At 36.2% G+C, this 14,583-nt stretch overlaps 1 protein-coding gene across 7 annotated transcripts in view; it reads right to left on the bottom strand.

Annotated features, from left to right (window-relative positions):
* Nucleotides 1-14,583, bottom strand: part of Kdm4c (lysine (K)-specific demethylase 4C) — a 163,368-nt gene that overhangs the window by 68,711 nt on the left and 80,074 nt on the right. For all 7 annotated transcript variants that reach the window (NM_001172095.1, NM_144787.2, NM_001356561.1 and 4 more), the window contains 4 exons: nucleotides 6,306-6,499; nucleotides 3,286-3,521; nucleotides 2,286-2,605; nucleotides 164-272 (listed from right to left, as the gene is read on the bottom strand). In NM_001172095.1, the coding sequence (NP_001165566.1) occupies nucleotides 164-272; nucleotides 2,286-2,605; nucleotides 3,286-3,521; nucleotides 6,306-6,499 (859 nt within the window). The remainder of the gene's footprint in view (nucleotides 1-163; nucleotides 273-2,285; nucleotides 2,606-3,285; nucleotides 3,522-6,305; nucleotides 6,500-14,583) is intronic.

Below are 14,583 nucleotides of genomic sequence, written 5' to 3'. Positions count from 1 at the left end.
AAGCATGACATTACTTCTAAACTTCAATTGCTTTTACCTATAAACTATTTACTACTTATAGTCTCCCAATGATTTGCTCCAGAGTAAAAGTTTCCTCTCTAACTGAAAAATCGTATTACAGTTAATTGCATAAGCCATCTATTACAAAAGACTATACACTCACCTTCATCACTCGCTACCTGCTGCTTCACAAGTGTCATTGGGGATCTGGCCGGAGGCTTACCAAGTGGATGGCGCCAACTCTTAGTAGTTTTTGGCTGTCCTTCAATTATCTGGATATAGAAAAAAAAAAAAAAAAAAAGAAGTAGAAATATCCATGAACAAGGTTTGGTTCTTTTGGTTTTACTTTGTTTGGTCTATGCCTGTATATATGCAGGAGCTTACATTCTACTAGCTCACTGCTTTACATTTTGAAGCAGGGTCTCAATAAACCTGGAGATCACTTCTTTGACTAGCTTGGGTAACCAGGAAGCTCCAAGGATCCTTCTGTTTCTGCCTCCCAGACTAGTGCAGCCATGTCTAACTTTTCTTCATGATTGCATAGCAAGCACATTATTCACTGAGCTATTTCTTCAGACTCAATAAATATTTGTTTCAGGGAAAAATATATACTTCCAAATGATAACATGGCTTACAAGTTATATCTTATACTTATTTAAGAAATGAGCACTTTAAGAAACTTAGACTTACAAGCTAAGGTACAGCTCAGTGGTAGAACACTTACCTAGCATGCACAAAGCCCTGAGTTTTCATCCAGAGTACTACCAGGGTGACATAGGGAGAAAGGCTGAGGGCAGGGGGAAAGAAGGAGAAAGTGAGAGAGGAAGAGTGGGAGAGAAAGGGGAGGTAAAGGAAGAAGGTAGCATTTTTCTAAGAAGTCAATTAATTCTCCTTCAACAAATATTGTTTCATAGAAGACAATTAAGGTTTCAAAGATCATTTAAAACTATCCCACATCCAGCATTATATACTGTTAAAATGATGAAAAACTGTTAAGTTGTATCACCTTTCATATATGAATACTTGGCAAGTGATCCAGCTTTAATCCTCTCAGAGAAGAAAATTTAGCCAAGTGGTAAAGAGGACCTTTCCTTCCATAGAGTAATGAGCCATGAGTTCAATAGGAAAATATTATTTTTAAATAAAACATTCTGTTATTTGGAAACCATTAAATTGTGAGATATTTTTAAGCCCCTATGAGATACTTTACCTTTTAACTTTTAATACTTTTGAGATAATATGTTACATATTTCTGTAGAATATACAATGATATAAAAAAATGATTAAGTGCATTGATCAAATTATTGAATTATATTTAATATACTTTAAGATGACTAAGAAATAACCTCTTTAAAATTACTCTTTTTATAACGTGCTTTGTTACTAAAGGATATGAAAAGACTCATAGTAGGTTTAGTAAAATGGGATCAAGCAAGATTGTTACTCAGGTCAGCAGACAGCTCAGCTGCCATTTCAAATGAGAGAGAAGCTCCTTAAGTCCCCGGTGAGGGACTCAGAATGGTAGCACAGCATTAGCTCGCCCGAATGTTCAGTATGTAAGCATATAATTATAACACTAAACAAGAACAAAGGAGAAATACAGAGAGGAGGCTGTAGCCATAAAACCAGCATGGGAAACTTAACTTTTCTGAGAGGCAAAAGGTTTGTGGAAATAAACGTGACCATAAGTATATCTCTAATATTCTGAGTAAGAAGAGTCAAAGGAAACACTGATCATGTAGCCATGATGTTAAGACCAAGACTATATGAAACTGACTCAAATACTTTCTACTGTCAGTAGGGCAGTGCCCAAGAGACACCTGAGCTCAGCCTGGATAACGCTGCTTGTTATGGGGACGTTTTGCACCATGACTGCCTGAATGTCAACATGACTAAGATTTCAAAATACAGTTCATCAAGTACTAGTATTTGTGAAGAGCAGTTAATGAGTATCAATTAACTCTCTGTGTACTGTTGGCACTGAAGCCTGCATTATTTACAAATACAGATGTTGCTTATTTTAAAGTATAAAGTGGAAAAAAATCAGACTTTAACAGTAGCCAAAAGGGTTTGTATTAATGAATTAAAATGTAAGCCAGAATAGTATTTCTATGCCAAAATCATATTCCACTGATGAAATACAATTAAAATTCAAAAATGTAAATACTATTGATTTTTGCCCTAAAGCAAGATTTCAGGAGTTAATAAACTATACTCATAGAGCATCATTATACCATACAGGCCACAATTCAATGAACACAGCAGAATTACAAAATGACATGTACCTTAGGAATGTTGAGCCCATTTCTCTCTTCACTAAGAGCTTCTGGGATTTCCCCAGGCTCAAGGTTACTTCCATGGCCCTCTTCATCATTTTCTTCTCCCTCTGTCAATACTTTATTACTTTCTGGCAGGGGGGAAGGTATCTTGGGAGATTCAAGCTTTAGAATCTTAAGTAGATGTGACTCTTTGCCTGCTTGATGGCCATGAGAAAGTGGTATGCAGTCAGCGCCCTCCTTCAGCTGAGATGGTGAAATTACAGCACTGGCTCTGTTGTCTTCTGGTGGAATTTCAGCTGTTACTGATGAACTTATGCAACCTTTTCCTAAGAAGCAAACAAAAAACTCATAGTAAGTATTGCACTGCATTACTACTGAGTACAATGATTGAACAATTACAAAGTAATTACTGATTTTATATTTTATTTTAATTTTAATTGAGCCCCACCATGTGTTTTCTTTGATTGGTGATTTAGTCCCAGGGAGCTCTGGGGGTACTGGTTAGTTCATATTGTTGTTCCTCCTATGGGGCTGCAAACCCCTTCAGCTCCTTCGGTACTTTCTCTAGCTGCTCCATTGGGGGCCCTGCGCTCCATCCAATGGATGGCTGTGAGCATCCACATTTGCCAGGCACTGGCAGAGCCTCTCAAGAAACAGCTATATCGGGCTCCTGCCTTAAAATGAAGTCTGAAACAAGGTATCTGAACAGAATTGTCTGTAACTTAGTTTCTTTTCGTACATTATAAGCTGAATTTCACTAAAACTTTCTGCTCTTAGATCTCTTCATGTTTAATTAAACCACAAGTATTCTATTGGACATTTATTTTAGAATTCTATTACACATAAGAGCTGTTTACCTTATTGTGTAGCATTCACTTTCCTCACAGGTAAATCATCTGTAAGTTTCTATACTCATTGACAAGCTGCGTAGTCAGTGAGATAGCTTGGTGAGTCAGATTACGGAGCTCCCTAGTCACATGTGACAGACAACCAGCTATTTTCTTACCCGAGAGCTTGGTGTCGTTCAGTAAGCTTTGATCCACTTGTATCCTGGTATCCAAAGCTTCTTTTGCTGAAGATTCTTCTAATTTCCCCAGCTTTAATGCTTTTTCTGGCTTTTCAGTGACTTTGAGGTGCCTAGGGCCCATGGCAGGGTTTGCACCCTCTTCCCCACTAAATTCAGCAAATTCCTCATCTTCTTCAGGTTTAGGCCTTTTACAAAGTGGCTTATTGCCCTGTAAGCTATTAAAAGCAGGATGCTGGTCAGAGCAAAAAAGTTCAAAACAAATAATATACAGCAATGCAAATGCTACTATTATGTACTTATATAAAAAAAAACTTCTTTAATTTTTACAATTAATAAAGTCTGAAGTTAAAACCATAATGGCTTTATGTCAGCTTTCAATCAACTTCATAACAACTGAATTTGCATACTATAAGTTTATGATGATAGCTGAGTAGTACTCCATTGTGTAAATATACCACATTTTCTGTATTCATTCCTCTGTTGATGGACATCTGGATTGTTTACAGCTTCTGACTATGTTATATGTGGAAGCATATTCTGGGTATATGCCCAGGAGTGGTATAGCTGGGTCCTCAGGTAGTACTATCTTCAATTTTCTGAGGAAATGTTCTGAGGACTAAAAGGTCATCAGCAATCACTTTAAGCCACCAACTAAAAAAACCAAATATACTCCTGAATATTAGCATTTATAAGAAATGAGAAACCTACTCTGATAAAAACACTGGCAATCTGAGTATCACAGATACACATGTTGTTGGCATTCCTTCTATGCTATGTCCAGCAGTTACCTAGCCACAGGCAGGTAGGTATGGCTTGGTGTAAAAGGGAATGTTTGCCCCCTCCCTTCCTCCTCCTCCCCTTCCCCCTCTCTCTGCCCATGCTCTCCCTCTCTTCCCTCCCTCCTCCCCCTTTCTCTCCAAGTGTTCCTGGCCAGCCTCTTCTCTTTATCCCCCGCCTCCCTCACCTATCCTCTTTAAATGTCCTCAAAATAAAGTCTATTCTATACTACACCTGTCCTATGGCTGGCACCTCAGGGAGAGGGATGCCTCAGACTTTCAAGACTTTAGCAGCTACCTCAGCTCATGAACATTTAGACTGGTGTGTCTCCTGAATGACTCTAGAGGTGTTGATTTCTTAAATAATCAATCTCTAAATGCATTTAGTCAATCAGTTACACATTTTGAGACAACACTTATATACATGCAAATACACAAACCATGACAACCATTTCCCTCACATAAAACACTATTGTAGCTTTCAGATCCTATAGAATGGGAGTTATAGATGGTTGTTAGCTGTGGCACATATGCTGAGAACTTGAGTTATTTAGAAGATCATTCAGTGGTTTTAAGATAGCTCTCCCGCTCCATTGTAAGACTTTTAAATTCATATTGTCTGTTAAAACACTGCATTTGATCATTCAAATTTTTACAAACACTATTTTGAAATTCCTTGCTCTATACTACAACCGAAATATTATTATTATTAGATTAGCTAAGGACTAGTCCTGTTTTGTGTGTGTGTGTGTACACGACAGAACTAATCAATAGATAATAAATACAATATATAATACTTATTATATAATACATATATATGAATATAGTTAATACACACATTATATAATATATACAATACATATATTATACTATACATTTTATAACTTTTATATATGTATTACATTCATTCTTTCATTTATTTATGTATTTATTTATTCATGGGAGACATTTTCCCAACATCAGGAAAGCAGAAGCACAGGTAGATCTCTCTGAGTTACAGGTTCTAGGATAACCATAATGAGTTCAAGGATAACCACAACATAATGAAAACCCTATCTTTAAAAAAACAAACAAAAAATGAGGGGTGGGGTGGCAAAATGAAACTATGTACTATTCCATGTTTGGAAATTTCTCCTGCTCACAACCAGTCTAAACAACAAAAAATAAATTCAAGTGGTAGGGGGAACAAATTGAACATTATACTCTGAGCAAAATTTTAAAATTATAGTATTATTACAGAATAAACAGAAGTGCCATAGATCTAAATGTAAGATATTAAATACATGTAGATATTAAAAATTGTGCTATAGAAAATAATTTGATTATATAAAAATCATTCACTTACCTGGACAATCAATTGTTAATAAAGCATAGACTCATTTTGAACGAGGTACATGCTATTTTTATAATATACATAATAAATACATATGTAAGAATATACATAAAATCTTAAAATGGATGCTCTTTGGATAACTAGGTTATGAGTGATTTGGATTCACTGGATATTTTTTCCTGAATTTATAAAATTTTAGCAATTCTCAAATATTACTTTTATAAACCAAAGGAATAACAAGCAATATTAAAAAGAAAGTTGGAATAAAAATTCCAAATTACGAGCTATTACATTAGCCTAAGGACCTGAGCCATAGACAAGATATATTCAAAGGATTTTAAAAAGGATTTTTGACAAAGTCAAGAAAGCTTGTGACAAAGATCACAAAAGTGGACCAGAGGTAAAGTTTAAGAAGACCACAATGGACAGAATTAACACATTCTCCTTTGAGTCTTAGAAAAGAATTAACACAAACTGAATAAAATGCCACAGCATAAGCATCCATGTGAAAAAAAAATGAAGGAAATTATTATGAAAATGTCTTAAAATAGTAGCACATAAAATTTGGAAATCAAGTATCTGAAGTTGTTTGAAATATGGTGAATAATGTCAACAACAAATACATGTTTAAGATAAATTAATGAGAAAACTCTAAAATGTTCCATGCTGTTCTACTTACTGTGTATATCAATTTCAGGAGTACTCTGCATATCTGACTACCGATTCCTAAATTCTAAAACACCGACTCAAAAGTTAAACACACAAAATTTCAGTAATATACTATGTAAAGGTATGACTAATAGGAACAAGAATAAAGGAAGAGGCCTAGAGAACATTTGGTTCCATTTCATACAAGAACATGCTACAGCAGGATGTGATGGGCTTCTTACCTCTTGGGAGGCTTTCTTAATTTTTTCTTCCTCTGTAGCCATGTTTTTACTTCTGGAGTAGATTCTGGAGTGGGCTTTGTATGGTCAATAGTATATATATCCTTTCCTTGTTTCCAAATCTGGTATCTATCTGGCTGAAATTTCTTCACAAATATATCCATTGATATCTTCACCATGTCATTCCGACAAGTGCACTGAAACGCAATAAACAGAATAAAACTGACAATGAAATATTTTGTGAATTATATAACATAGGTAGAATATGAATGTTTAATGAAAATATAAATGAGAATAATATTTACATCTACAAAAAAACTCAAAGGAAACTTAAAAATGAGAAATACTTTTAAATATAGTCTGTACATTCATATGAACCACTTAAGAATAAGTTATAGAGAAGTATGAATATTTCTTCAAAGGTTGTCCAGCAAACGAAACATTATTCTACTATCACAGATATCCATCAACATCTGTAGTAGAGCAAGTAGTGTTTGTATGAAATGATTACTATCTCAGATATGCAACAAAATTCCAAAGTACCAATACTATATAGAATGTTTGTGCCAATTTAGGTATGTTCTGAACATCACCAAAGATCCACTGTAATTAGACGTTCGGTACAAATGGAAAGAATATTGATAGATGAGGCCTAATAGATGGTTTTTAATTCACTGGATGCAGGAAATAGTTCTTATAGTAGTTTGCTATATGTGAACATTTGTAACTTTTGTTTTTTTGCTTTTTTTATTTAAGTCAGAATGAGATTTATTTCATAGTATCAGAAGTTTGCATCCATGGGTGTTTGGTCCCACTGTTTGGGAAGGCTGAGACAGAACACAGCTTTCCCCCCACAGCAGCCAGGAAACAGAGAGAGGGGACAAGTTCAGAGCTCCAGTGTTCTTCAAGGGCAAGACCTCAATGGCCTGCTTCTTCCATTTTGGCCCCACCTTCCTACCTTTACAGCTTGTCCCAATGCCAGCATCTGCTGGAGGTATAACTTTTTTTTAAATAAGATATTTTCTTTATTTACGTTTCAAATGTTATCCCCTTTCCTCCTTTCCCCTCAGAAAACCCCCGATCCCATCCCCTCTCTCCCTGCTCACCAATGCACCTGCTTCCCTGACCTGTCATTCCCCTATACTAGGGCACAGAGCCTTCACAGGACCAAGGGCCTTTCCTCCCACTGATGTCCGTCCGACAAGGCCATCGTCTGCTACATATGCAGCTGGAGCCATGAGGCCCTCAATGTGTACTCTTTGGTTGGTGGTTTAGTCCCTGGGAGCTCTGGTAATATACTGTTATTCCTCCTATGAGGCTGCAAACCCTGTCAGCTCCTTGGATTCTTTCTCTAGCTCCTCCATTGGGGACCCTGTGCTCAGCCTAATGGTTGGCTGAGAGCATCCACCTCTGTATTCTTACTTGTTCATATGCAAAGCCTCCTATCTCCTTGCATTCTTCAAAACCTAAATATGTTCAGTTATTAGTTCAATATATTCCAGATTTCCCTTTAGGAGAAGAAAGCGTATCATTCATGTCTGAGATGGCTTTTCTTCATTCTTTTCTTTTTTTTCTTTCGTGTTATAGTTGGAGAGACCAAGAGTGGAAACACTTGATAGTAAGCAGCGTCTGAATTCCTTCTGGTAAAGTCCTGGTACCAGTTTTACCACGTCTGGTTTTTGTAAAGGATTACTATTCAGGCCTTCGTGAAAGAAAGTGTTGTACTTTGTTTTAACATGGGGTTCTATTAAGTGAGTTATGCATGGCTTTGGATCTTCTCTTGTCAAGGAACTAGTTAGAGCCTCTTGAATGAGTTCTTAGGTAGGGAGAGGTTTTAGTCTGCACATGTTTCAATATGTTCAATATGAGCAAACCAGCCAGGCGTGGTGGCGCACGCCTTTAATCCCAGCACTGGGGAGGCAGAGGCAGGCGGATTTCTGAGTTCGAGGCCAGCCTGGTTCACAGAGTGAGTTCCAGGACAGCCAGGGCTATACAGGGAAACCCTGTCTCAGATATCCCCCCCCCCCAAAAAAAAAGAAGTTTGCCACAACATTTGGTTTACTGAAGCTCTTGAACAAGAATTGCAAAATTTACAACTATCACTGGCCAACAAGAGGGACACCCAGGCAGAACCCTGAGGAGTCCTCCAAAAATGACACTGGGCTCCCTGAAGCTTTGAAAGCCTTGAAGAGGCTCACACCCTCTTCTGGGTACCAAAGCAGAGATGGCATGTCACAGGATTTCTGACTCCCTAGTACAAGCTCCTTTTGTTGGGGGAGCAGGTGTTGGATTTTTATATCTATTGATCGTACACTAATAATAAAGCCTGCTATTCATAAAATAAAATTTAAAAAAAGGACCAAACATACATAGAAAAAGATAAAAGGCTAAAAGGATTGAGAATTTCAGACGAAGTTATTTTGGACTTAGTAGAAGACTATTTCTCATGAATACACAGTGATCAGTCATACCTTATAAGCTTTCTATAAAAACTTCACCCAATTTAATTAGGTTGAATCCAACAGTCTTTGCAGCAAGCAATGGTATAGTAACAGGCTCAATGATTTAGCTGCGATAACTTAATAATTCCTTACATAGCTAGTCACAGAACATGTGATTTTAAAATTGTTGGTACAATTATCACATGCATATAAATTAATTCCAAGTTTAATTTCCACTGGCGAATTTCCCCTAATAGAGCTATACATTTTTGTTTTGTATTTTTAGAAGCAGGCTATATAGACAAGTAACCCACTATAAGCAGAAACTCCGAATCTTGGAAAGCCCTGTCCCTAAGGAGCTGTTACTATGATAGATGTGAGTTACTATATGTGGCTAGTTTTAATATTAATAGAAATAAACGATATTTCATAACATTTATGTCAGATTAAGCCAACTTCATAAACTACATATAGGAATTTGACAGCTATGAATAATACTAAGTTGCTTCATAATTTCATACCCTTGCAACTCCCCAAGCCTTACACACTGAATATGACATGATCTGCTGTTAAACCTGCCAGTAAAGTATCCACTGCATCCGTTACTTCTCGCAACATTGCTCCAGTTTCAAACAGACCCTGGATTTTGGCAAAATAAATATAAAGAACTTCTCTAACTATACCATTTCTAAACAATCTACTGTCACAAAAGTTACTTTAACTTCTCTCAAATAGGATCTTAAATTTTCAGCACTGTTTTAACTTTAGAATAAACTGTGGTTCTTCATGTCTAACACTCAGCAGTTCCAATATATGATGCCAACAATGACACTGTCATATTTCCTTGTCATAGAGATCAATGTGCCTAACTGTCTTCAATACAAGTCACTGAGCATATCAATAATAGTATCTGCAGTCAGAAGAAAACAAATGAAAGGACTAGAAAGCAATTGAGAAAGAAACACTGTAACTTAAGGGAAAGTCTATATTCATCTCCTCTGAATTGATGCACTGCTTCCTGAAAGAGAGAGAGAGAGAGAGAGAGAGAGAGAGAGAGAGAGAGAGAGAGAGAGAAGTTGCTAAGACACAAGAAGTAAGCAAACTTACAAGGCTCAGAAAATTATCATAAGGCTCATCCAAAAAGTTACAAAAGCAGTAACCAAGTAACCAAGGAGAGGAACTGCTCCTACTGACCCAGTTTCTAACAACTTACACAAGAAGCCTTAAGGAAGAAGCCTTCAGGGGCTGCATCCCCAACGCTGGGATAAGTTGGCTGGTAAGTTGCCTATGAGTCAGCCATACTCCTGTAGATAGTCCAAAGAAAATCACTTGTTCACTATACTGGCCTTGGATGAAATCATTTCCTTGCTCTGTCCTAGTACCAGGACTGGCACCTCATACCTGTAATTCCCTCACTCACGGGGTAAAAACTGAAGCCTGGGGATCACAAGATAAAGATCAACCTCAACTACACAGGTAGTGCAAGGACAGCCTGGACTATACAAGACCATGGGCCTAAAGAAACAAATAAATACTCAACTTCATAAAAACAAGTAGAGGTGCATTTCAATAGTAGCAGGATTCTAAGTCTTCACTAAATACATTCTCAGGTCAGAAATACAAACCCCATTCAGAAAATGGACAAGTTCTTATACAGTCTCATTACCCTCAAATTCCTTCATGTAGAGCTCTGTCAGAAATTCTAGGAAAAAATAATTGATGTGTTTGAATTCTCAACATTAACCTTCTTGAAGCTTGGACAGAAAACAAGTATTGATCTAGTCTTACCATGAATATTCAGCAGAGATCTTCTATAGTTCAATTCTTAGTATTATCACTGGCATTATACATAAATGACCAATTTTCATTCTAATTCTCAAAGAATTAAGTTAAATATGTCAAAATAATTTACTAAGATCGAACAGTTTTAGAATCTTGAGCAGTAAATGACACAGAATTAGTTAGGCACTTACAGTAGATAAATACAATGAACAGGCCCAGGTATGGGAGATGCCAAATATCTCCATAAGCTACTGAAAGGAGGGAAGGTGAAGCAGTGGGGAGAGGCGAGAATGCACTTGCTTTGAAAAATCCATACTCTCTGTTACCTACTGTAAAGTCAGGGAAGTTTTCAATTTTTATGTCATGTTATTCTGTGAATATTTTGATCTAATATGCACTTACTATATAATATTATGTACTGACTTCTGAAACATAAGACTTAAAAATAACACTTTAAAACATATTAAGTCAAAAGCAGCAGAGATGGAGTGATCAAGGGAGGACAGAAGCAGAGACAGCATTAATAAACAGAAAAGAAAGCAAAATTTAAAAAGATAGATTTCAAGTAACAAAATTACTATCGTGTGTGTCTGTGTGTGTGTATAAATAAAAGAGTTTTATAGACCTGTTAAGTCTCAGAAGATAAAGATGCTGGTCACACAAACCCAAACATACAATCACATACATATGCATTCATATATATATATACACACACACACACACACACACACACACACAAGCATACTTATTTACATCACATACATATACATATGAACATACAAGTAAATATACATACAAACACAAAAGCGTGTACACACACACACATACACAAAATCTTATACACACATATATATACATCCCAAAAACACTATATTTTAAGAAATTAAAACAAAATTATGCTTTGTGCCTGGGCGTGGTGGTGGTGCACGCCTTTAATCCCAGTGCTCGGGAGGCAGAGGCAGGTGGGTTTCTGAGTTCGATGCCAGCCTGATCTACAAAGTGAGTTACAGGACATCCAGGGCTAAACAGAGAAACCCTGTCTCAAAAAAACCAAAAAAACAAAAACAAAAACAAAAACAAAAAACCCACCCCCCCCCAAAATATATATATGTTTTGTAACTATGTTTAGAAAGAATATTTATTCTTTTTTTGTAAATTTTGAATTGCTTATTGGCTTTTGCTAGGATATGTATTAAGCGCTTATTACCCATTTATATTCAAAACTGTATTAGATTTTGTAAATTGGGCTGGAGAGATGGCTCAGTGGTTAAGAACACTGACTGCTCTTCCAGAGATCCTGAGTTCAATTCCCAGCAACCACATGGTGGCTCACAACCACCTGAAATGCTGTAATAGGATCCAATGATGCCTTCTCTTGGTGTATCTGAAGAGAGCAATGATGTACTCATATACATAAAATAAATAAGTAAATCTTTAAAAAAAAACATTTTGTAAATTACATCAAGATGATGGGAATTATATATTATAATATTTCACTATTTTTGTTTTCAAACTCATGATTCCACAGTAGTGTGAATCACTACTACATAGCATCTCTTTCTAGTCCTCTGGAACTATGGTTCTCCTCCTACTTCTTTTCCTAATCTAACACTCTCTTGGGGGATATTATTGGCCTTATTTGGTTATGCTAAAAAGATGATTCTAAATTATGTAAAAAATATTCATGTTATCATTTATATTTCCTATAATTTTATTTATTAAATGAAAATTTCATTTGCTACTTACCAAGTGTTTGCATCATCAAATTGAACTGTTATCTTTTGTGAACTGGCTATAATTTATTTACAGATCTCTCGCAATCTGTTCAAGGCTCTGATCCTTACGAGCGGAGCACTGTATGAAAACAGCATATACAGACACAGACAATAAAATAAAACCGTGTACTGGGGAGGGCTTACAAGACGACAGCGCCAGAGCATGCACTCCTGCCCCAGCTCTCATTCCCCACAGCTCGGGAAGCTGCTGCTTCATTTTGAAGGGCTTCCGCAGAGGGACTAGCTAGATAGTTATGCCCACTTTGCCCCATTTCTTTATGATAAAGACTCAGTGAGACTAGATGTGGCATCAACTTTGAAGTGAGAATGATGTTTTGAGTTCTTAAATAGGAAAGTGAGGAGTCTGGCGGGGGTTATGAAGTAGGTTTAGTGGTCAAGTGGTAAACCTGCCTTGGCTTAAATGCTGACATTGTCTTAAATTCTGTGAGGTGTATTTTCCACTTATCTTTGTAAATAACTGCATTAGTTACTTAGTTATTAAATATGAACTTCACAAGCTACAACTGCATAACACAAAATATGGAATACTTTAAGACAAATAGATCTGGAGGCTGGTGATGTAACATAATAGTAGACCTCTAATCTGTCCAAGGTAATGGGTTTGAGCCCAACACAGGGAAGAAGAGAAACAAGGAGGAAAGAACTGTTAAATGAACAAATGCGAGGCAGTCTGGATTTTCTTTCCTTTACATACAGTAAGAACAGATAAACATTAAACTAACATTTTATGACACAATAAAAAGTCAATGCCAAACATCTGTAAAAACTAGTTACTCCTGGGTCTACAATTCACAAATTCTGAGTTGTAGTTCATAATGCCTATTCGGTACCCACACTAAGTTCAGTATTAGCTGGTAAACCCCCAGGAGCAAAACAATGGCCAAGCTGCCTAAGGAGATTTTAACTGTACCAGCTAGAAAACGAAGCAAATAAAATTAAAAGCTAGAAATTCACTTTAAAAATGATACTTGAGTCTTTGAACAAAGACTGCCCGAGACTGAAGACTTTGCTGGAAGAATGTTTTAACTGACTTAATTTATTTTCATTTAAAAAAAGACTGAAATATAAAATAGAATGAATCCATACCCTGGCATTAATTCTAGGAAATTTTCACATTTGAAATAAATTCCAAATTAATTTTAAATATTACTACCATATCTATTCAGATTTATTCAAATGCCTAAGGATTCAAATGTTAAAATAACTTTAAATTAGTAACCTAATGATTCTGAATCTTGTCAGAAAATATTTTCAGATCTGTAGTTCAATTTTCAAGATTCAGACACACACTATGCAATAGTTACTTTTAATAAGATCACCTCAAAATAAAATGTCACTGACTACTGCACCCTCTCCTAAGACAACAATGTCCATCATGTCCTGGCGAGTCTCTCACTCTGCACACTGAAATAAGTACCGTTTCTAAAGATACAGGGAAGACATGATTGTCTCTGAAAACAATCAGTATAGTTAAAAACTGTTTCTCTTTAAGATAATCACAATGTTTACAACTGCCATATTAGCAACACAAAAGACTTTCACAAATGTTTTCAAACACTCAAGGCCAAATACAAGACAAAGCTTTATTTAACAGCTGCCAGGTTTTATTTAATGTGAAGATCATCATCATCCTATATATGACACTTCATCCTACCCAATGAAAGAATGAAATCAAAACCTATAAGTTAGCTCTTTGATTTAGCCTAGACATGATGCAGCACCACTATAGATACAAAGAAATATTCATAGGCTCCATTTTTCCACAAAGGAATGCTATAAAATTTAATGCAGTTATTTGAAATATGCAGCAATGTTTGGCTTCAATTGATACATTGTCTGTCACATATTTTCAAATCTTTACCAGGGTTATAACAACATTATATTCTAAATTACTCTTCTTTTAAAGCAATGAAGATTACTAAATTAAGTCAACAAACACTATATTCTACAGATATTAAAGCTTTGCGCATGCAATTACTAAAGGCCTTTCAGGAAGGCTCCCTAAAGACAAGGAAATTTGTATTTTCTCTGTAACATAAAAGAGAAAAGGCAAATTCTTAGTGGCCTTTACGAAAGAGAGGCTCTCATATATTCCCAAGACTTTAGGTCTTCCTGTTAGTATCTAAGAGTAGTCTACTCTACTCTAAATGATTCTGATTCATCCTCGTAACCCTGAATAGGGCCATTCTCTTTACATACTGAGCAGCAGAGCCGACATGGCAATGACAAGTAATGAGGAGCTTGTCTTCTTCTAAGGCAGAA

This window comes from Mus musculus, chromosome 4, assembly GCF_000001635.26.
Source record: "Mus musculus strain C57BL/6J chromosome 4, GRCm38.p6 C57BL/6J".
Classification (NCBI taxonomy): domain Eukaryota; kingdom Metazoa; phylum Chordata; class Mammalia; order Rodentia; family Muridae; genus Mus; species Mus musculus.
This window is presented reverse-complemented; position numbering and strand designations above follow the sequence as displayed.